The sequence below is a fragment of the Peromyscus californicus genome, unplaced genomic scaffold (assembly GCF_007827085.1).
Source record: "Peromyscus californicus insignis strain IS unplaced genomic scaffold, ASM782708v3 Scaffold_5__1_contigs__length_169319896, whole genome shotgun sequence".
In the NCBI taxonomy this organism is placed as follows: domain Eukaryota; kingdom Metazoa; phylum Chordata; class Mammalia; order Rodentia; family Cricetidae; genus Peromyscus; species Peromyscus californicus.
The window spans coordinates 43466807-43488614 of record NW_026294573.1 but is presented as its reverse complement, the minus strand read 5'-3'; the positions used below and the strand labels follow the sequence as shown (position 1 = coordinate 43488614).

The 21808-nt window shown below is 48.7% G+C and overlaps 1 protein-coding gene across 1 annotated transcript; it reads left to right on the top strand.

The window, feature by feature from the left end:
* Positions 1–5258: 5258 nt before the first annotated feature.
* Positions 5259–20929, top strand: Echdc2 (enoyl-CoA hydratase domain containing 2). Its single transcript, XM_052718023.1, has 10 exons — positions 5259–5480; positions 9074–9141; positions 9218–9305; positions 12359–12445; positions 13358–13450; positions 14806–14862; positions 14978–15165; positions 18247–18297; positions 19710–19757; positions 20408–20929. The coding sequence occupies exons 1-10, from the start codon at positions 5330–5332 to the stop codon at positions 20483–20485; spliced, it is 909 nt and encodes a 302-aa protein (XP_052573983.1). The 5' UTR covers positions 5259–5329; the 3' UTR covers positions 20486–20929.
* The last annotated feature ends 879 nt before the right edge of the window (positions 20930–21808 follow it).

The following is a 21808-nucleotide window of genomic DNA, read 5'->3' as shown; positions in this document are numbered from 1 at the left end:
ATAAAAGTAACACACCTCAAAATAATATTCTACTCCACCCCAGCTCCAGGAGCAGGGCAGAGGTGATGGCTCGGGTACTCCTAGAACACATCATCCCTCAATTTGGCATGCTATCCCTCCAAGCTTCTGGGACATCAATGCTGGGACCACTTCTCCAGACTCAAGTGGGCCCCTATCCAGGATAAGTGGGCACATCTCTGTTTAATTCTTTCTGGCAGTCTTCCCTCTTCCCGTGGCTAACACTGTTCATAGGGCCGCTGTTAACAGTCTGTATTTTTTCCTAGTGACTTACCTCCTCCGCTTCCTCAAGGAACAGTGAGTGGAACAGTGCCATCCTGAGGATGGCAGCTAATTGAATACTTCTTCACCCACCCCTCCTGCTGAGTGTGAGCCACTAACTCCGGACTTCCCCTCCCCATGTCACCCCTTGCCAACAGGAAGTAGCCAGACTTGAACCAGTGCCCATACATCCAAGAAGGTTGGGATGTTTAGCTGGGAGCCCACTTTGACATCTCTCTCTCTCTCTCTCTCTCTCTCTCTCTCTCTCTCTCTCTCTCTCTCTCTCTCTCTCTCCAGACCTCCCCCTCAGAAAACCTGACAAGCAGCGGCTCCTCCCCAGGGCTCCTCAAGACCATGCCTACAAGGTATTTAAGCTCCGGTCCATAGACCTGCCATGTGATTTCTCCTTCCCCCGTGATCACCCAGGGATGCCTTGCTCATGAAACCTGGACTTTTAATTCGGCTTGATTTGGCTTATTATGTCGGCAGAGAAACCCACAAATACTTATCAATACTAAGGACTGAAACCAAGGCTTTCTGAATGCTAAGCACGCTCTCTCCTTTTGCATGGAGGACAAAGACCTGCTTTTGTAGAACATCACTGAGTGCACTTGTTTTACAGTGCCTTGGTTTCTCATAGGTGTGAGAGAATTGCCTTCTTATACCAAGCATATTAGTGCATGGCTATAATCCTCACATTCACAGAGTCAGGCAGATCTCTGAGTTGAGGCCAGCCTGGGTTTCAGACCAGTCAGGGTTACGTAATGAGATCCTGTCTCAAAAAAATAAAAAAGAGTGGAGGGGCTGGAGCGGAGGTTCAGCAGGACAGAGAGATTGCTGCTCCTTCAGAGGATCAGAGTTCATTTCCCAGACCCATGTCAGTCGGGCAGCTCACAACTGTAACTCCAGCTCAAGATCTCACTCTACTGGCTCCTCCAGATGCCTGCACACACGTGACTCCTTCTGGACTGTCTATATTTTATTTCTATTATTGAAAACCTCAAAAGTCAAATTCAAAACTTAATTTGGAGTGACTGCTTTTGTAGCTTCCTTCTAATCTGTAAAGAACAGTAGGATATGGTGTCATGGTGCACGCCTTTAATCCCAACACTCAGGAGGCAGAGGCAGGTGGATCTTTGAGTTCAAGCCTGGTCTACAGAGAGAGTTTCAGAACAGCCAGGGTTACACAAAGAAACCCTGTCTTGAACGGGGAAAAAAAAGGGAAGAAGAAGAAGAACCTGATGAAATAAGCGCCCAGCAAACCCTGCCCTTAGGAAACATGATCTTTAACTATAATGAACTCAGTCATTTACACACCACCTGTCCTGATTTGCCTTCTGCTGTCTTTTTTTTTTTTTTTTTTTTTTTTTTGGTTTTTCGAGACAGGGTTTCTCTGTGTAGCTTTGCGCCTTTCCTGGAACTCGCTTTGGAGACCAGGCTGGCCTCGAACTCACAAAGATCCACCTGCCTCTGCCTCCCGAGTGCTGGGATTAAAGGCGTGCGCCACCACCGCCCGGCTGCCTTCTGCTGTCTTAATAAGCAGGATAACCAAAAGCAACGTGGGGAGGAAAGGGTTAATTAGGCTTACAGATCTATCCATCATTCGTTGAGGGAAGCGAAGGCAGGAACCCGGAGGCAGGAACCAAAGCACCGACCCTGAAGGAAGGCTGCTACTGGTTTACTCTCTAAGGCTTGCTCAGCCTTCTTTCTTATGTAACACAAGACCACCTGCCCAGGCCTAGCGAGGCCCACAGTGGGCCGGGCCCTTCCATATCAATCATTAATTAAGAAAAGGCAGAGCCAAGCTTGGTGGCACAGGCTTTTAATCCTAGCACTCAGGAGGCAGAGGCAGGCAGATCGCTGTGAGTTCAAGGATAGCCAAGGCTACATAGTGAGACTGTCTCAAAAACAAAGAAAGAAAATGCTCCTTAGACATGTCCAGAGGCCAATCTAATGGAGGCAATTCTCAAGGGAGGTTCCTTCTTCCTAGGTCACTCCAGTTCGTGTCAAGATACTCACCAACACATTATCCTTTGTATTTTATCTCATGTAATTTCTGCGCCTTATCAACACCTTTTGTAATATACTCAGGCTTTCGGTTTCTTTCCTCATTTCTACTTCCTTTTGAAACAATCATTTACCCTCAAACAAAACTAATCTACCACCTAACCTTTAGAAGAATTTCCTTTCTATTTTGACAAAAATACATTTCATACATGTAACTTTTATATCTCTTCCTCTTATGCGATGATTTCTATCAATTTTGTCTTTAGAAAACATTGTTTTCTTAATAAAATAGCTATATTCCAATGAAAACCTGTGATGCTGTATAGGAAAAATTGTTAAAAGTCTTTGGTACATTTCTATATTGTCTTCAACTTGGGGGTGGGGGCACGATAAGTCTGGTCTCCACTGTCCTTGTGTTTGTCTTCACCTTTGGGCTGCCTGTTAGCCTCCCCAGAGAAGCACATCAAAGCACAGAAACTAGTCTTTGTCTTAACTCTGCAGTCGCCTTGGATTCCAAGAACTGCAGAGCCTACCGGGACCCCCTCAGAGGAGGGCAAGGCTGTCTATCGGAGCACACTCATTGCTTCCTGGCAGTCAGTCCCTCCCGTCAAACAACAGAGATTCTTTGGAACATCTTGAAGAACCGTAACAGACAGTGATCAGCCAGACAACACTTGACCAAGACATCACTCGTACACAGTTTTTGTCCCTTGTTTCATTTTCTTTTTTCTGTTCACATGTCCCACTCATGTTAGCACCCTAAAGACAGACCTGGGCTATCAGACCCCTCTGTTTATTCTCCCTAACATTGTCACACTGATCAAACCTCCTTTCTCTGTCCCTTATCATCCTCCCTCTCTCCCTCCCTACCTCTCCCTCTTAAAAAAAAAAAAAACAGGAGGGGGCTGGTGAGATGGTTTTGGAAGGATGTGTCCGCCAGCCCTAACCTGATGGCACTGTTTTGTTTGTTTGTTTGTTTGTCTGTGTGTGCGTGTGTGTTTTTGCCTGCCCAGAAATGAACTACTCTATCTCAGTCATTAGAGTGCTCAGACCTGAGTAATAATTTACACAGTTTCCCTGTGATAACTAAGAAACTTAATATGGAGCCAGGCATCCTTTGAGGGACACTGACTTTTTTTCCCTGGAATGCCTGGGAGATGCTAGTGGCCTGCAGGTGAGATAAGAATAAGGATAATGGAGCCAAGACTTCCTGCACTTGGGAAGCAGAGGCAGGCAGGGTTCAAGTCCAGCCTGGTCTACAGAATGAGTTTCAGGACAGCCAGGGCTACACAGAGAAACCCTATCTTGGAAAAAAAATAAAAATAAATAATAAAAGGATAATGGACTGTGAGTTATTAACAGCTGCCTTTCTTCTGTGAAACCTGTTTATCCCTCGGGGGAAGGGATGAAATAGTCTTTTATTACTATATAGCGGGAAGGAAAATACAACTGAGGGAAGTAAAACCACTTTCCTGCTGGACTGTGAATTCCATGGACGTTTGTAATGTCCACCTTTCTGATGTCTTAATACCCTCCCTTAACCTGCGCTTCTGCGGGCATGCGCTTCTGCGGGCGTGCGTGTTGGCTCTAAAGCCGCCGCTGTCCTTCTGCTTGCCGGAAGAATAAGCTCATCTAAACTAAATCTGAATTAGGTCTGAGTCTTTGGTCTTTCAAACACCACAACAGTTTAAGGTTGTAACACTTATAACTCTTCAAAGGACCAGGATCCACTATCTGGCACCCACATGGTGGCTCACAACTGTCTGTAACTCCAGCTTCAGGAGATCTCATGCCTCTTATGCCTCTGGGGGCACCAGGCTAGCACGTGACACACAGGCATACATGTAGGCCTCATACACTCATACACAAATATAATAAAATATTTTTTAAGTCAAATGAAGGTTTTTTGTTTTTTTTTTTAAATTTTGAGACAAGATCTCATTATGTAACCCTGGCTGCCACAGCAGTCTGCCTGTCTTTCCAGTTCAGGAAAGGCGATGACTTCTGGCCTCCAATGGAAACCAGGCACACACAGTACACAGGCAAAACACCCAAACACATAAAAAGTAAATAAAGTCATTTTGCTTGGTATTGGAAAAGCCATTCCTGTTCTCTTTTGTTAACTGTTTGCATGGATTTTTTTTCTTTTTTTTTGGCAGTGTCTCAGTGGAGCCTGGCTGACCCCAAACTCAATATGTAGACCATGCTGGCCTTGAACTCACAAAAATCTACCTGCCTTCGTCTCTGGAGTACTGGAATTAAAGCCACAGAACCCAGCTTCTCCTTCACTTTTAAAAGACAGTTTGTTGAATTTGGGACTCTTGATAAACAGGTTTTTTGGTTTTTTTTTCTTTTTAGCGTTTTGAATATAGATTGTATAGTTTGCTGTGTTATTTGTTATTTTGTGGTGTTTGCCACAAGCTGGCCTTGAGATCATTGCCTAGCTGCGGATGATATCTGGCTATTTGTGGTTTGTTTAACAGAGACACTCTCCCTCTGCGTGCTGCGTGCACACACAAATAATCAGTGGCATGAGTTTTACTCGTAGATGGCTTAACAGTGCGCCCATAGTTTAGCTGTGGGGGTGTTCTCCTCAGACACTTGATTGATTCACCCTGGATGACCCAACTAGGTCCCTGCAAGGCTTCTACAAAGGTAGGTTAGTTAAACTGGGAGGAGCCAGCATTGACCTCACTGCCTCTGGAAAATGAGACCTTGTCACTGGGTGCAGACCACCCCCCAGTGACTAATGCAATGACTTGAAGTGAGGGTACACGTGAAGAAGGTGAACACAACACCTTCGGGTTTGGACACCACCTTCCTACCCGCGCATCCCGAGGAAATCTGCAGCGTGTCCAGATCTCACCGGGAAGCTGAGCTTTCCCACACCGCCTCGGGGTCTCCGGGGGCGCGGGCCGCCGCACCCTTCCCTCCGCCCGTAGGTGGAGCCCTTTGCGAGGCCTCGCCCGCCCCGGAACTCGGACTCTGGAGCCCAGCGGAGGAGGACGCCGGTCTCCGCGCTACGGAGCCAGCCTGCTCCCCGATGCTAGCCTGCTCCCCGATGCTGCGCGCCCCGTCCCGCGCGCTGCGCCTCTTGCGCCCCTGGAGGTCCCCGGGGGCCCGCGACTGCGCCTCCAACCCGACGACCAGGACAGCCGAGATCCAAGTGCACGCGCTGACAGGTCCGGACCAAGGTAAAGTTACGGGCCGGGCGGGCCTGGACCCAACACGCCGGGAGACGAAGGCGGGAGGGCAGGAGGATTGGATTTCAGGCCGCCCCAGGGCCGAGAGGGAGCTCCCCGACTTTGACTGGGGTGGACTTTGTCTGTATCGGTTTCCCCAAACTCTCTGGAGGCCTGGGGGGACGTGTGAAAGGAGAGGAGGGATCGGAGCGGAGCTGTGCTCCAGGGGATCTGGACCAAGAAGAGTGCTGGCCAGGACTTTTCCTCTGTAGGGCCTTGGCAATGATCGGGGGGGGGGCGGGGGGGGGGCGGGGGGGGGGCGGGGGGGGGGGCGGAGATGGAGGATCCAATCCGGAGGAACCTGAGGGAACAAGGGGAGTCCGCTGACACCCAGGGCGAGTTCACGACCATCGGCAGTAAAGTCTTTTATTATACAATATGCTGTGAAGTATGGGTGTTTGTTTGGACATCAGGTGCATTAGCTGGGTGCGGACCCCCCTCTCCAGTCTGTGTAACCCCCATCCCATCTCCTTTCCCACGTTTGATGTATTTTTTTTATTGTTCATGCCACTTTTATTTACTCATTTTATTGTTGAATATGTGTGGTTGTGTGTGCCACAGGGCACACTTTTTAAAAAAATAATCTTTTATGTCCTTTGCGAGCATTTATGTCTGTGTATCACATGAGTGCCTGGTGCCCTCGGAGGCCAGAAGAGGGTGTCATAGCCCCTGGAACTGGAGGCCAGAAGAGGGTGTCATAGCCCCTGGAACTGGCATAGATGGTTGTGAACAGCCACGTGTGTTCTGGGTCTTGAACCCAGATCCTCTGGAGTAGCAGCCTGTGTTCTTATCTGCTGGGCCATCTTTCCAGCCCCGGCTGATCCATCTTGCAGGCCCCTCATGTCAGTTTTAATTTATACGGATGGCATAGCACTGGACTTTTTATAGTGTCTCTTCCTCCTCAAGGCCTGCATCAAGTTTTGAAGGGCTGCTTTTCTGAATAAATCTGAACTACCACCACCTTCCTGCTGATGTACACCGGTCCCTCTATGCATCCGTCACCTTTGACAGACATGAACGGCCACCATTGTCCCACTGAGGCAGAAAGACAGGGAAAGTTATGGGGACATGGGAAGAGAAAGGATTCCCCCACCCTAGAGTCTGGTGAAAGCCTCTAGTCAAGGGAGAATGAAGAATTGCATCATAGGGCCAGGCACAGTGGCACACACCTTTAATCCCAGCACTTGGGAGGCAGAGGCAGGGGGATCTGACTGTTCTGGGCCAGCCTGGTTCACACAGCAGGTTCTAGGCCAGCTACATAATGAGACCCAGCGTATAATAATGATGATGGTGATGATGGTGATGATGATGATGATGATGATAATTATTCCACATCGACTGCGGAGACGGCTTAGGGGGAGAAGTCCTTGCCACCCAACCTGACAAGATCCATTCTGAGCCCAGGGATCCACACGGTGGGAGATCTAGCTCACTCAGGTTGTCTTCTGATCTCCACATAATCGACATGTACATGCTCACACACATACAGACATACACACAATAGACAAATAAATAAACAAACGTAATGTTGTTGGTTTTGTTTTTTATTTTCGAGACAGGGCTTCTCTGTGCAGCCCTGGCTGTCCTGGAACTCAGAGATCCACCTGCCTCTGCCTCCCGGGTGCTGGGATTAAAGGAGTGCACCACCACTGCCTGGCTATAAATGTAATTTTTAAAAGAAGTCCAACGTAATTAACAACACTCGTGAAAGGCCTTACGCCCTTCCCAGTTGTAAACCTGCAATTTTCTAGAAAGGCCTTGCACCTGCTGGCCACTAGGGGTAGTCGGGGGTTCGCTGAACAGCGGCAGGCCGGGTCCCTGGGAAATAAGCTGCAGTTTCCAGGAGGTGTAGCCTGGGACAGTTCTGATTAGAGAAGCCCCACAGTAGGAACTGGTGGCTTAGGCAACAGTTGTAGTTACAGAAATTCCTGCTGCTTGAGTGGCGTTTCTTCAGTGATCCAAGCGGGGTGTCCAGAACCAGGACTGCCCTGAGCCAATCTGGCCTTTTGCCAAAGAAAGGACTGCATCAGGGCAGCTTCCGGCTCAGGCTGCCCGGTGTAAACTAGGAAGCAAGGACCTGGCTCGCCCACTCCCAACAATTTTCCTTATGACAGGGGGGAAAAAATTAAGAGATTTCTACAATAGATAACAAGGAAATGAACATTTAATATATTTTTATATCATGTATTTTGGGTGGGAGGAGGGGGCACAGGTCACAAAGCGTGTGTGGTCAGAGGACAATTTGCAGGTTTTGATTCTCCATTATGTGAGTCCCACGAATGAACTCAAATTGTCAGGCTTGGCAGGAGACACCTCTACCCACTGAGCCATCTTTTCTGGCCCTGGAAATGAATTATTTATTTTATTTGTTTGTTTTGTTTTTCCAAGACTGGGTTTCTCTGTGCAGCTTTGGCTGTCCTGGAACTCACTCTGTAGCCCAGGATGGCCTTGAACTCAGAGATCCACCTGCCTCTGCCTCCCGAATGCTGGGATTAAAGGCGTGCGCCCCCACTGTCTACATGGTGAATTCCAAGTGTCAGGGATACATTGGAGACCTTGTCTCCAATAAATAGATGCATTTTCTGGGGCTGAGGATATAGCTCAGTCAGTAGAGTCCTCCCCTAGCATACGTGACCCTGGCTTTGATCGCCAGCCGCACATAAACTGGGTGAGGTGGCCCTTGCCTGTAATCCCAGTGCTTAGGAGGTAGAGGCAGGAGGATCAGCTGCTATGCAGCCAGACCCTCTTGGCTACATAGCAACCTGGAGGCCCGTCTGGGTTACATTAGACCCCATCTCAACATTATATTAAGAATAACAATAATTTTCTGGAAAAAGAAAGAAATCCACGGAGGGGATTTCTACAAACTGAGGAGAGGAGCTGGATTGACTGGTCAGGGTTGGTGGTGAGGCCCTGGGGTGGTTGTTTCAGTTCTATTTCTTTTTTTTTTTTTTTGGTTTTTCGAGACAGGGTTTCTCTGTGTAGCTTTGCGCCTCTCCTGGAACTCACTTGGTAGCCCAGGCTGGCCTCGAACTCACAGAGATCCGCCTGGCTCTGCCTCCCGAGTGCTGGGATTAAAGGCGTGCGCCACCACCGCCCGGCCAGTTCTATTTCTTTATCCTGGCTGGCGGATACAAGGATATTTGCCTGAATATTACTCTTTAGAGAGAAATGGATGGTTGGGGGTGGGGGAGAATCATATGGAAGGAGCTATGGAATTACAGGAACATGTATGAGAGAGCGTGTGGATCCGTGTACCATGCTGGTAGCTCGTTTCTCTTGTAGCTCTGAATCACAGTTCACAAGCAGAGAGAGAGAGAGAGAGAGAGAGAGAGAGAGAGAGAGAGAGAGAGAGAGAGAGAGAGAGAAGGTTATTCTATTTAATGGTTGGAGAAACTGAGGCCCAAGTTGAGTATGTGGCTTGCTGCAGCTCACAACTGTTCCCCAAGGGAAGAGGCTACCCTGAACCTGGGCCTCCTGCCCCCAGGCCTCAGTCTGACTGAGCAGGGCCAGCTGGCTCACTCAAGGCTGCCTGTCCCTTGCAGGAATCACTGAGATTCTGATGAACAGACCTCATGCCCGAAATGCCCTGGGGAACATCTTCGTCAGTGAGGTGAGAAAGGGCACACCAGGGCGTGGCCAGGGATGGGCCAGGAGGAACCTGAGTAATTGTCCTCTGTCCTCTCCAGCTGCTGAAAGCCCTGGCCCAGCTTCGGGAAGACCAGCAAGTCCGTGTCCTGATCTTCAGAAGTGGAGTGAAGGGCGTGTTCTGTGCAGGTGGGTGCCCTCCCACCCTCTCCTCCTCAGGGATTGGTGTGCCTTAGGGCTCTCACATTGAACACGGTCCCATTTTACAGATGGGCAGGTGAAATTCCTTGCCAAGTCTGGTTTACACAGCTAGAACAGGACTCAGTTTGAACTTGATCTCTGTGGCCCGTATCTTTGTTCTTTCTGGTCTACCTTGCTTCCTGATAAGTTTTAAATCCCCACCACTGCTGATGTAATAAGCCAAATCAAACTGAATTAATCTAGGTTTAATGAGCAAAGCAATCCTGGGTGACCCTTGGGAGGGCAGGGGAAGGGTCACAGGGGAATGGTCACATGGCAAATATGGCTACCAGGTGTTGTACCTGTTTCACGAAACCCCCAGAGACCACCAAGGAGCCAGTTTCCGATGCAAGCACATAAGGGTCCTTTTATTGTTAGGTTCAACCTGGGCCACCGCACTGCAGATGGAGGGAAATGTGGCGGCAGCCGCAAGCCCAGGTGTTGAGAGTTTTTATAGAAAAAACCGCAGCTGGGAATTACATACTTTGGCAATTTGGGATTGAGTGGAAGGGATATGGGGCAAGGTAATTTTTTGAAACTATTGGTCTAGACTTTGGGCATGAAACCACATTTGAAATCATTGGGTTAGACTTTTTGGTGGGGAGGCCACAACTTGCTGAGCAGGATTATCTGGACTGCTCAGCAAGATAATCTGGATATATTCAAGGGCCATAAAATGCAGACAGGATGTCTGCAGGAGCATACTGCTCTGTATCTGTTGGAGTTGTCATGGCACATTCCTGAGGTCCTTCCTGGAACTGAGTACAGCAGGTGGTCTAAGACGGTGACCCTACCCTAAGATGGGGTCTGTATTGCCTTCACACCAGGCCTTCAGTACCCTGCAGGCATGGTCTTGAGCAGCCCTAGGGAGGGGATGGCTTTTGGCAGGCTTTGAGGGGGCAGGTTCTGGGGAGAGAGATGGGAGAGGGGAGTTGAGGTGGAGCTTCCACCAGAACATTCCAGACTCTTTGGGTATGTGGGAGCCAGGGGCTGAGGGGGGCTCCCACTAGAAAATTCCAGACTCTTTGGGTATGTGGGTGCCAGGGGCTGAGGGGAGCTTCTACCAGAACACTCTGAGTCCCCAACCCGCTCACAAGGTAAATTCCAGTCCTTGTCCCTAGAGCACTGCCCCCAACCTGCATCACCTGGTACTCACAAGGGCATTTCTTTTTTGGTTTTTCGAGACAGGGTTTCTCTGTGTAGCTTTGCGACTTTCCTGGATCTTGCTCTGTAGACCAGGCTGGCCTCGAACTCACAGAAATCCACCTGGCTCTGCCTCCCGAGTGCTGGGATTAAAGGCATGCTCCACCACCGCCGGGCCTTCTTTCTTTTTTTAAGAGACATTTTTTTTCTATAGCCCAGACTAGCCTTGAACTCACTTTGTAGCTGAGGATGATCTGGACTTCTGATCCTCATCTCCACCTCTAAGTGCTGAAATTGCAGGTGTGCGCCACCACCCCCAGCTTGTGATCTTTTTATTATTTATTTATTTAATTTTATTTTTTGTGGAAAGTCTTCCCTCTGGAGGTTGGGGAGGTGGTTCAGCAATTAAGAGCATATACTGCTATCTTAGGCAGGCATGGTGGTGGAGTAGTCCAGAGCTATATCCTGACCCTAAATGGGGAGGGGGGGGCCGGAGGGAGGGAGAGGAAAGGGGGAGGGGAGGGGAGGAGGCTGGGCAGTAACACACTTCCTCCAACAAGGCCACACCTCCTAATCCTTCTCAAAGAGTGCTACTCCCTAGTGACGAGGCATTCAAATATATGAGCCTACGGGGCCCTTCTCATTCAAACCAGCACAGCTGCTATTCCAGAGGACCTAAGTGTGGGTCCCAGCACCCACACCAGAAGGCTCACAGCCACCTGTAACTCCAGCTCCAGCAGATCTGTTGCTTTCTTCTGGCCTCTGCATAGGTGGACACACAGACAACACACACACAGTTTAAAATAATATATTTAGGGGGCTGGAGAGATGGCTCAGAGGTTAAGAACACTGGCTGTTCTTCCAGAGGTCCTGAGTTCATCCCAACACTCATATGGTGGCTCACAACCATCTGTAATGAGATCTGGCTCCCTCTTCTGGCCTGCAGGGATACATGCAAACAGAACACTGTATACATAATAAATAAATAAATCTTAAAAAATAAAAATAAAAAAAATAAATAAAATATTTAAAGGCCAGCTGTGGTGGCACATGCCTTTAATGCCAGCACTCTGCAGAGGCAGACAGATCTCTGCGAGTTTGAGACCACGTTGGTCTACATGGTGAGTTCCAGGACAGCCAAAGTCACACAGTGAACCCTGTCTGGGGAAAAAAGAGAGAGAGAAAACTGTTTTTCTCCTATCTTTTAGTTTTCTCTTCATGCTCCTGACATGTGTTCTTTTCATATTTTTTAAGATTTATTTTTAGGGGGCTGGAGAGATGGCTCAGCGGTTAAGAGCACTGGCTACTCTTCCAGAGGTCCTGAGTCCAATTCCCAGCAACCACATGGTGGCTCACAACCATCTGTAATGGGATCTGATGCCCTGTTCTGGCCTGCGGAGCACTCATACATAAAATATAAATAACATTTAAAAAAGATTTAATTTGTGTGTATGGGTGTTTTGCCGCATGTACGCATTCAGTTTCCAAGGAGTCCAGAAGAGGGTGTCAAATCCTTGGGAACTGGAGTTACGGATGGCTGTGAGCCACCATGCTGGTGCTGCGAATTGAATCGGGTCCTCTGGAAGGGCAGCCTTCACCACGGAGGCACCTCTCCAGCCCCTTGACAGTGTCCTTTGATGTACAAAGGACGTTCACTTTGGAGGAGTCCACTTTGTTTTGATGCTGTGCTTGCCCCTCTCTTTACTGATGCCTGCTTCCCCCACTGGCTCCTGGGTTTCCTGGTTCCTCCCCTTCCTCCCGACTGCTTCTGCTCAAGTCCCCTTTATTGGCTCCTTTAACCACCTGGGGTTTTGTACCGGGCCATTTCCTAGTGGTCACCGGCAGCTCGCCCACTGCAGGTGCGGACCTGAAGGAGCGGGAGCAGATGAGTGCTGTGGAGGTGGGAATCTTTGTCCAGCGCCTCCGAGGTCTGATGAGTGAGATTGGTGAGAGTCTGAGAGGGGGGGTGGAGGGCTGGGGGCCCCTGCTGGCACCTCCTCTGCCTGACTCACCCCTTCTCTAAAGAGAGTATTCTTTCTGTTTTGAGCACAAGGGATTACTTGGGGTGGGGGTGGGGGGGGGGTGGGGAAGGACATTTCTTCTCTTCCTTTTAAAATTATTATTATTATTATTATTATTATTATTTTAGACACCCTGGGTAGTCTAGGCTGGACCTCCCCTATTGCTGGGATTGCAGGCATGCATATGCCACCAAGCCTAGCTACAAGCTATTTCTAGCAGCCCTAGTTCTTTAGCAATGTACCCAGTCCAGTGGACCTCCTTGTCTGTCCTCAGGGTTCCTGCCTAGTAACTCCAGATGGTCAAGTTCACTGAACACACTTTCAGGCTTTGACAATGGCTGTTCCCACTGCCTGGCATACCCTTCCCAGCCTCCTGAACCTTCAGCCACCCTTTAAGGCCTCCAATGCTTCCTCCTACAGGAAGTCCTCCTCACCAGCTCTAAGCTCCCTCTTCTCAGAGTGCAGAAGGCCTCAGATTGTCATTGCCTGGTTAGGAGTTTGCCTTCCTTCTTAGGCTGATCCCCATGGTAGGCAGGACCACATCTGGTTGAGTTCCATGCCGGGACCCTGCACAGGGCTTGGCACACAGGGAAGCAGGTCCCAGCAAGAGGGTGGGCCTGCAGCATCAGCCCACTTCCCTGTTCCCAACCCCCAGTGGGGCCCTAGAACTTACCTTATTGGGAAAAACAGTTTCCTTCTCAGAAAATCTGGCTGAGGTATCAGATGAGGTTCCTCAACCTGGGATCTGCAAGGGCCTCTGCCCTGGACCTTAGGCCTCGTGTCTCTGCCCTGGACCTGCTAGGTTTTGCAGGCTAAGTCAATCTTTTGTCTCCACAGCTGCCTTCCCTGCACCCACGATTGCAGCCATGGACGGGTTTGCCTTGGGCGGGGGCCTGGAACTTGCCCTGGCCTGTGACCTCCGAATAGCAGGTACTTAAGTCAGCCGGCATGCTTGGCCTTCCAAACAAGAGAGAAACGGAGGCAGCGTAGGAGACAGGGGAAGCAGGTAAAGATGCTTCACCACCCACTGCTGTTCTCTACCATGCCCGAGAGAGCGGCTTTCCTCATCTGAGAAAGGCTGCAGGAACCTCTGAACCACAGCTGACTGTGCAGCAGAGAGGTGAAGCCAAGCAGGACCACGTTAAGGAGTTTGGCCATCTAGAGCTGGCCAAATCTGATTAACTTGAACTGAACAAAGGTGAGCCACGAGGGCTGTTTGTCACTGTCCCAGCTCACTGCAAAGGTGACTGGGCAGTGTGATCTGGTTCATGGTGCCAGCCAGGCTTGTGGTTACTTGCTCTACAGTTGAGCCCTAAGTCAGGGAGGATAACCAAGGTCACTGGTCACTTTTCAAGGTCAGACTTGGCTGGGAGAGCCCTTCTTAGAGGTAGACAGTTGGAGTGCCATCGAGGTGCCCACCCCCCTCGTGCTTTCCCTTTCAAACCCAGGAATATTAAATTATGTATTCAGGCATGAAGGCGCCTTCTGTCTACACAGAGTGCGGAAGAGACACTTGAGCAGGGCTTTGGGGTGTGGCTCAGGGGTAGAGGGTTTGCCTAGCATGCCTAAGGCTTGGTTCCATTCCCAGTAACACACACACACACACACACACAAACACACAAATAGCTGGAGAGGGTTTGATCCTACAGCCAGGCAACAGAATTCCGCAGAAGGCCACTCACTTGCCCAAGGCAGCTAACTCAGTGGAGAATGGAAAGCTCTCTTGACAAGGTTACGGTTGCTATGGTGCAGCCCCATTTTACTGCCTACACCATACAGGTCAGGGGACGTGTATTTAGGGAACTCAGCAGAGGACTATGAAGGAAAAGCACCCAGGAAGCAAAACTCAGAAGACTGCCCTATGAACCTTCAGGGAAATTTCAGGCCGATACAACCTATGAAGGAGAACCACAGTTGTAACAGGCACCATGAACAGTCCAGGTTGGACCTCAGGGTCCATGAGACAGAAAATCCAGTGACCTACACGTCAATGTCAGGCATCCACCGGGGACCCACTCCTAGTTGCTGGCACTCACTCCATTGTTTCCTGTGTGATGTGGGCAGAAGGGCAGCCATCTTTTCCCCCAATGGATGCTCAGGAAGGAAAGACCTGTTGATTGACAATCATAGCAGCTGGGTGGTGGGTAGCTGGCCTGGGTGGAGTCTGGAGGTCTGGGTATGGCCAGACCTTGAGGAAGTAGCTGGAGAGGTAGAGTTATGGTCTACTCTGGGACTAGTAATGGAGGATGGGCAAGGGGCAACTTCATTCTTTTCTGTTTCAACAGCTTCCACAGCTGTCATGGGGCTAATTGAGACCACGCGAGGACTTCTTCCAGGAGCAGGTAACTTCACCTGACTCACTTCCCTGCCCTAGGTCATTTCCTCCTTCCGTCCTGAGTTTCTCTGAATTTGCCTTTCTCAACCGGACTCACTGCTCTCACCTCTCCATACTGGCAGGAGGGACTCAGAGGCTGCCCCGCTGCCTGGGCGTGGCCCTAGCGAAGGAGCTCATCTTCACAGGCCGGAGACTGAATGGGGTGCAGGCCCATGAGTTAGGCCTGGTAAACCATGCTGTGGCTCAGAATGAGGAGGGTAATGCTGCCTACCACCGGGCACTGGCACTGGCTCAGGAGATCCTGCCCCAGGTATGGTAACAGCTGGAGCACAGAAGGGAGGGGTGATGGGAGGCCCAGGGGACCAGATGTTTCCTGGAGCTATACAAGACCCACATACCTAAAGACAAAAAGTGACCCCCTGGAGTTTGGCACCTATTCGGTTACACAGGAGCTAAAGCCAACTTCTGAATTAAAACACAGTGAATTCAGAAGGACTGGAATCTAGTGGGCTTCAAGCCATTAAAGCTGCAGTGTCCAGTAACTTCCTGTGATTACAGCAACCTTCATCTCTTGTATGGAGCATGGTGGCAAGGTGAAGTTATTTAAATTGGACTAAACAGTCCCTCATCCACACTAGATACCTGTGCACATGTGATATTGCACATCACTGCCTTTACTTAAAAGTGTCCCCAAACACTAGAAAACTAGATATGCAACCAGTCACCTTTCCTACCAGAACTGCATAGTGGATTTTCTTGAAATATTCAGGACATACATTAACTCATTTTTAAAAATCCTTAAGGAAGGATTAGGAGTTGGTAGAGGGGACTTCATACATTCTAAATAAGCACTCATCCTTAGTGAGTTAAAGGCTAGCCTGGGCTATGTATGCATGAGTCCTGGGCTCCATCCCCAGCATTGAAGGGGGGCGATCCCACAAGATTTAAACTACTTGCTGGGTAGGTTTAGATCCAGGATCTAGCTGACTTGGGTCTCCAAGGCTCTGAGGTCTGCTGGCTTTTCATAAAGGACGCTGGAAGTGAGGTTGAGATCTCAAGTTTTCATAAAGGTATAAGGCAACTGAACTTTAGCATTGAAACACAGACAGATTACAGTCAAACCTAAGATTGCAGAATGTGTGTCTGGGAAGTCAGCCAGTAAGTGTTTGCCTCCCAAACATGAGAATCTGAGTTCAGTCCCCAGAACAAATGGAAAAAATTCCAGGGGTTTGTCTGGAGGCCAATGAGCGACCATGTCTTAAAAAAAATGTGGACCAGCATGGCAGAGGATGAGATGTGAGGCTGTCATCTGGTCCATACACACCAACACAGGTGGACATGCATACAAACACAGACACACTCTTAAGTAGAATCTGTACAAAATTTTAATTTTGAAGTGAAATATATTAATTTCTAAACATTCCTAAAAGTTACAAAACAGCCAAAATACAAACTTAGAAAAATATTAGCCATACATCAGTTTAACATTATGATGACATTTGAAGCTGGGCATGGCGGCACATGCCTTTAAGTCCAGCAGGCAGAGGTAGGTGGGTCTCTGTGAGTTCGAGGCCAGCCTGGTCTACAGAGCAAGATCCAGGACAGGCAGAACTGTTACACAGAGAAACCCTGTCTTGAGGAGAGAAAAAAATCACATCAGAAGTCAGTTGTGTGATGCCAGCACTCAGGAGGCTGAGGTGTAAGGATCTGAGTTCAAGACCAGCCTGGGCTACCGCGATCCTGTCCTAAGCCCCCCAAACTTGTAACTTTTTTGGAGAAGAGGGGAACTTCTCTAGTCTCTTAAATTGAAATAATCCACACGCTGAGATGTTCTTTAATTGGGGGGTCAGGACAATTAATTTGTTTCAGACCGTTTTCTATCTCTGTTCTCTGGCAAGGAAAGCAGAGTACAAATGTAACAACTAATGAAAATAGAAATCATGGATTTGAAGTTGTGTAGGAAGAAGTACGGGAGGGTTTGGAGAGAAAAACAAAGAGAGAAATGAAATAAAATTGCAATAGCAATAATAAACAACAAAACCTTGCCAAACTTTAAAAAGAGTATTTGAATTATATTCTTTGTTTCCTTTAACTGAGATATCCATTAATTGGAGCACTGCTCACAAAAATGAAAATTATCAAATCAGCCTCTATACCCATTATCAGTTTGATGGATAAATATAGTATACACACACATACACACAATGAGCCCGATGCCCTCTGGAGGGCAGGCCTTCTGCTGACAAACTTCTGACACAAAGTCTCTGAGTGACCGAGGGAGTGACGGAAGCCTCCACAGAGGAAGCCAGGCTAGTGAGCTCGCTGGACATGTAGGCTCGATATTGCCTTTTTGAATAAACTGAACAGAAGTCCAGGGTGATCCAGATCTCCACATACATGACATTATCCTAGATTTACAAGCATTTCAGTGCCTCAAAAGTAGGTAAAGGGAGGGTTGGGGATGTGACTCAGTGGTAGAATGCTTGCCTAGCATACACAAGACTGTAGCTAGGCTCAGTCCTTAGTACTGAAAAAAAAAAAAAGCAGGAATGATAGGCAGTGCACACCTTTACACCCAGCAGAGCCAGAGCCACGTTGTCTCTAAAGTAAAATCAAAGTAACTTTTGTGTTTTTTAGAACTTTCTCAACAGGGACTGTGTAGTAAGCAATTACCACCTAGCGGGCAAACCACTGAATACAGAGTGAAATGGTTCTAGAGTTTACTCAGATCTATTAAGATATTAAAGGTGGTAGTGGTGCACGCCTTTAATCCCAGCACTCAGGAGGCAGAGCCAGACGGATCTCTGTGAGTTCCAGGACAGCCAGGGCTGTCACACAGAGAAACAAAAAGGTAGAAAATAAACCCCAACACTAGCACTTGCTGGGAAGGTGACTGGGAGTTGGGGGCTCGCTCGATACTTGTGGTCCCAGTGCTTCAATCCCATGAGCCTCTATTTCACATCTGTAAAATGTGTAAATGTCCGCAAGCAGTCTGTGACCACCTTTGTGGCACATGCCTGTAATCCTGAGGCTAAGAACCACAGGGAAGACCAGCTTCAACAAGATCTTAAATGTTTGCTCAGATGAAGGGCTCACTGTGGGTTTAACTCAGTGGGAGGGCGCTTGCCTAGCATGGGCGAAGCTCTGGGTTTAATGTCCAGCACCAAAGACAGTTATACTTTGTGACTGCAGTGGGTAGGACATGTTGAAAGGATGGACTGATGGCAACCTCAGCTGGTTAAGACTGAAAGGGCCAGGAAGTGTGCTTCCTTCGTTATAGAAAAGGGAGCTTGACTTAAGAGGTGTATCCACAGGAAAGCTGGACACAGAATCAGACCCTTGTAAGAACTGTGTCTTTTTAGTCCAAGTCTCTGGATGTTCTTTCCCCTAGGCTCCCATTGCTGTGCGACTGGGCAAAGTTGCCATCGACCGAGGAATGGAGGTAAGATTCTAGTGGTCAGGACTTGTATGCCAATGTCAGTCATTGGCTAGGATGTAGTAGATTCTTACCACGCAGCTGTCAAGAATTCAGAAATGGATTCTCTGAACACCCCTGGAGTCGGAGCCCTATGTGCATGCACCTCACTTCAGTGGGTGTTAGTATTGATTGTGTTCTGTCTCCATGGCTTCTGTATAGGTTCAGAAGGGCAAAACCACATGAAAGTGAACAGTAAGAAGGCAGGTTTCAGGACATTAGCTTACCTGTCAATTCTTCCCCTGCACACTGCACCAGACCTGAGATGCAGGGATGAAATATGTCCACTGCCTACATGGTATTAATGGTACTCTCCATAGGACAGCCAGTGTCTGGGACTGGCTCAGAGCTTGTTGGCTAGCATGAGGTCCTGACTTCAGTCCCCAACTATGAAAAGAATTACTGCTCACTTTGATATTTGAAAGGGTTTGTGAGTGTGTGTGTGTGTGTGTATGTGTGCCTTTAATCTTAGCACTCAGGAGGCAGAAGCAGGAGGATCTCAGAATTCAAGGCCAGTCTAGGCTATGCAGAAAAACCCATCTTGAAAACAACAAAGAATGTTTGCTAGAGCTGAGGCCAGTAATGTGGCCAGGTATGATGGTAACACCTATAATCCCAGGATTTAGAAAGCTGGGAATTTGAGGTCACCCTAAGCTACATAGTGAGACCCTACTTCACGGTAGCTCAATAGTAGAGCACTTGCCTCATGTGCCTGAAGCCCTGTGTTCATTCCTTGATGCAGTGTGTGTGTGTGTGTGTGTGTGTGTGCGTGTGTGTTCAATCCTCAGTGGTGTGGGGGGCAGGGGAAAGTAGGGGTAGGCTCCACAGAAAAGTTAAAATACAAGCAGAAACACGGGCATATAAATGGAGGATTGATTGACTGGGAATGGCAAGATGGCATCCTGGAAGGGAGGAGTCTCAATCCAAAGACCAAGTCTCTCCCCTGACTGCTGCATCCAGGACTTCAGTTAGATTAGCCCGATCTTCTAACGTGTCTCAGGCTTCTCCTCAGCAGATCAAACGCTTGCTTTGAACAGTGCTCGCTAGTGACTGCCAGGATCAACGACAGTGAGCATGAGGCCACAGAGGCTAGAGAATGTGCCAGTTCATAAAGACCAGAGCCTCACTCCGAAGTCCTGACCATAGGCATGGCTAGGCAGCCAGGAGGGAGACACTGGCTGAAACACGCAGAGGCTACCTCTACCTGGAAGCCACATTCCACACCCTCCTCCCTTCATCACTGCTGTGAAGTCCAAGCATCAGCTATGGAGCAGCAGTTATTTCTGCTCAGACTGGTAGAGACAGTAGGGTGGGCTGACTCTTTCCATGTGGATGGGGTTGGACAAAGTCATATTGAATCAGCGAGGACTTTTTTCCAGGTGGACATCGCATCAGGGATGGCCATTGAACACATGTGCTATGCCCAGGTACATAACTACTGTTGGTTTGTGATGCTTGTTGGGGGCTAAGCAAATATGGGGAGCCTCATGCAGTCTAACTATGCCAGTGCCTCCTAACTAACAGGTCTTCACCTCAAGACTCTTTTCCTCAATCATTTGATACCCAGAGAACCAGAACAAAAAGATACTTCACAAATAGAAAAAAATGACTTTTGCTGCCCAGTACCTTAGCCTCCATTGGGGGCTAAACTGGAGTTAGTATGCTAAAGCGTGGTTAGAACACACAGACAACCTTGTAGAGGGGCTATACACTTGATAGCATATTATTTTGATAACTTGTGAGAAGGGGGCGGGGAGCTATTCTCCATCATAACAAATAGACAAAAATCCTAAGCTTGTGAACAGAACCTATACCACCCTCACAGGCGCTCCAAATTCTCGATGCGGAGCCTATTCTAACTGAGCTCTGCAGAGGTCACCAATGACCGCACAGCTGCCAGAGGCTGGCCTTCCTGAGACAGCAGCCCTCGGGGCTCACAACTTTGCATAACCCAGAGTGCAGAGACAATGGAAACACTTGGACTCAGATGCTCACACAGGCTAGATCTACCTATACAATGGCCTTTTTATCCTCTGGTCCTGTTCTTTCCAAACTAATATCCATTGTATCTTTGCAGAACATCCCAACCCAGGACCGGCTGGAAGGGATGGCAGCCTTCAGGGAGAAACGCCCCCCGAAATTTGTCGGCAAGTGAGCCCTCTTGAGTTCACCTCTGGCCTTCAGTTTCTTCACGAGAACAATGACACTGTGATTGGCATGGTGCCTAGAACCAAGGTGCTGCCCCAGCCACCCATTGCCACCTTCCACACGATCCACAAGATCGCCTTGGCTCGTCACTGGGATCCAGGCCTTCTGGTTCTCTTCACTCAAATAAGCCTTGGGTCTTTGTCACTGGCTCTGATCACCATGGACCAGTGAGAAGTAAGCCCTCGTTTCTTCCTCACAGAAAAAAAATCTATAAAGGTTTATTGGAGCAAGTGTCAGGAGCCAGTCCACAGGCTCCAGCTCTCTACAGATAACTCAGTGGAAATTCTGGACAAACCATTTAACCTCTCTAGAACTCAGCTTTTTTATCTGGAAGTCAATCAGTTGTGATGACCTAAAATCCTTGTGTTCAATAAACATGCTACAACCATTAGCTTGTAATGAAATTGTGGGGACCAGTGGACTGTGCCTTCTGCAGACAGTAGAGTGGCGGCAGGAAGGCCTTTGGTAGTCTCCAGGAGACTGACGAACAGGGTTAGCAGCCTGAAAGAAGGGACGGGGAATCGGTGGGCAACAGAGGACTGGGTGCCTGGAGGGCAAGTGGCACTTAACTGGCATGAGCAAAGGAGAGCTAGAAGGTGCCACACTTGGAAAATAAAAGGTATTCAGGGCCAGCTCCTCACAGGCCCCTGCACACCCACTAAGTGCCCACCTCCTCTCCTCTTCTACCAAGGTTGCCAGAGCTGAGCTCTGGCTGAGCATCCTCAGCACAAGCTTGGTCTGGAGTCACTGAAGCATGGCTCAGGGTGCACACCAACGATACTGTTGGTTTGCTGCCAAAGCATATACCACGTCTATATCCCAGAAGGGAGAAAACCACAGGAGTTCAGGCCTTAGAATCAGCACCTTCCGCACCACCTTCCTGATCTTCCTTTGTCTCATCTGCTGAGTGAGGAGAGGGCTGCTGGGAAAGAAACCAAACTTGAAGGGCTGCCTGGTATAGAGAGCTGGACTGCACACCTTGCACACCTTCCCACTGGCAAAGGTTAGTTCCCAGGAACACCGTGTTCCCAGGGACTAGAACCCAGGTTCGGAAACTAAAACCTTTTTTTTTGGAATCACACAGCATGGTATGAGTGCAGTTTATGGACATGGTCCTAAGTTCTGCTTATCTGAGACAGTGGAGAGCAGAAGCAGCAAGGTGTACATAGCCAAGATTGGCTTGAACTTCAGATTTTTTCTGTCTCAGGGCTGGGGCTATAATTTAGAATGTGGTTTAGAATTGCTAAGAATGAGTTTCTTCCTCAACTGA

What these genes read in the sequence shown, in the direction of transcription:
- Echdc2 (XM_052718023.1), top strand. Translation starts at nt 5,330, where the DNA reads ATGCTAGCCTGCTCCCCGATGCTGCGCGCCCCGTCCCGCGCGCTGCGC. An exon ending in CTCAGGAGATCCTGCCCCAG is followed by an intron (nt 15,166 to 18,246) that starts GTATGGTAACAG and finishes TCTTTCCCCTAG; the next exon opens with GCTCCCATTGCTGTGCGACT. An exon ending in CCATCGACCGAGGAATGGAG is followed by an intron (nt 18,298 to 19,709) that starts GTAAGATTCTAG and finishes ACTTTTTTCCAG; the next exon opens with GTGGACATCGCATCAGGGAT.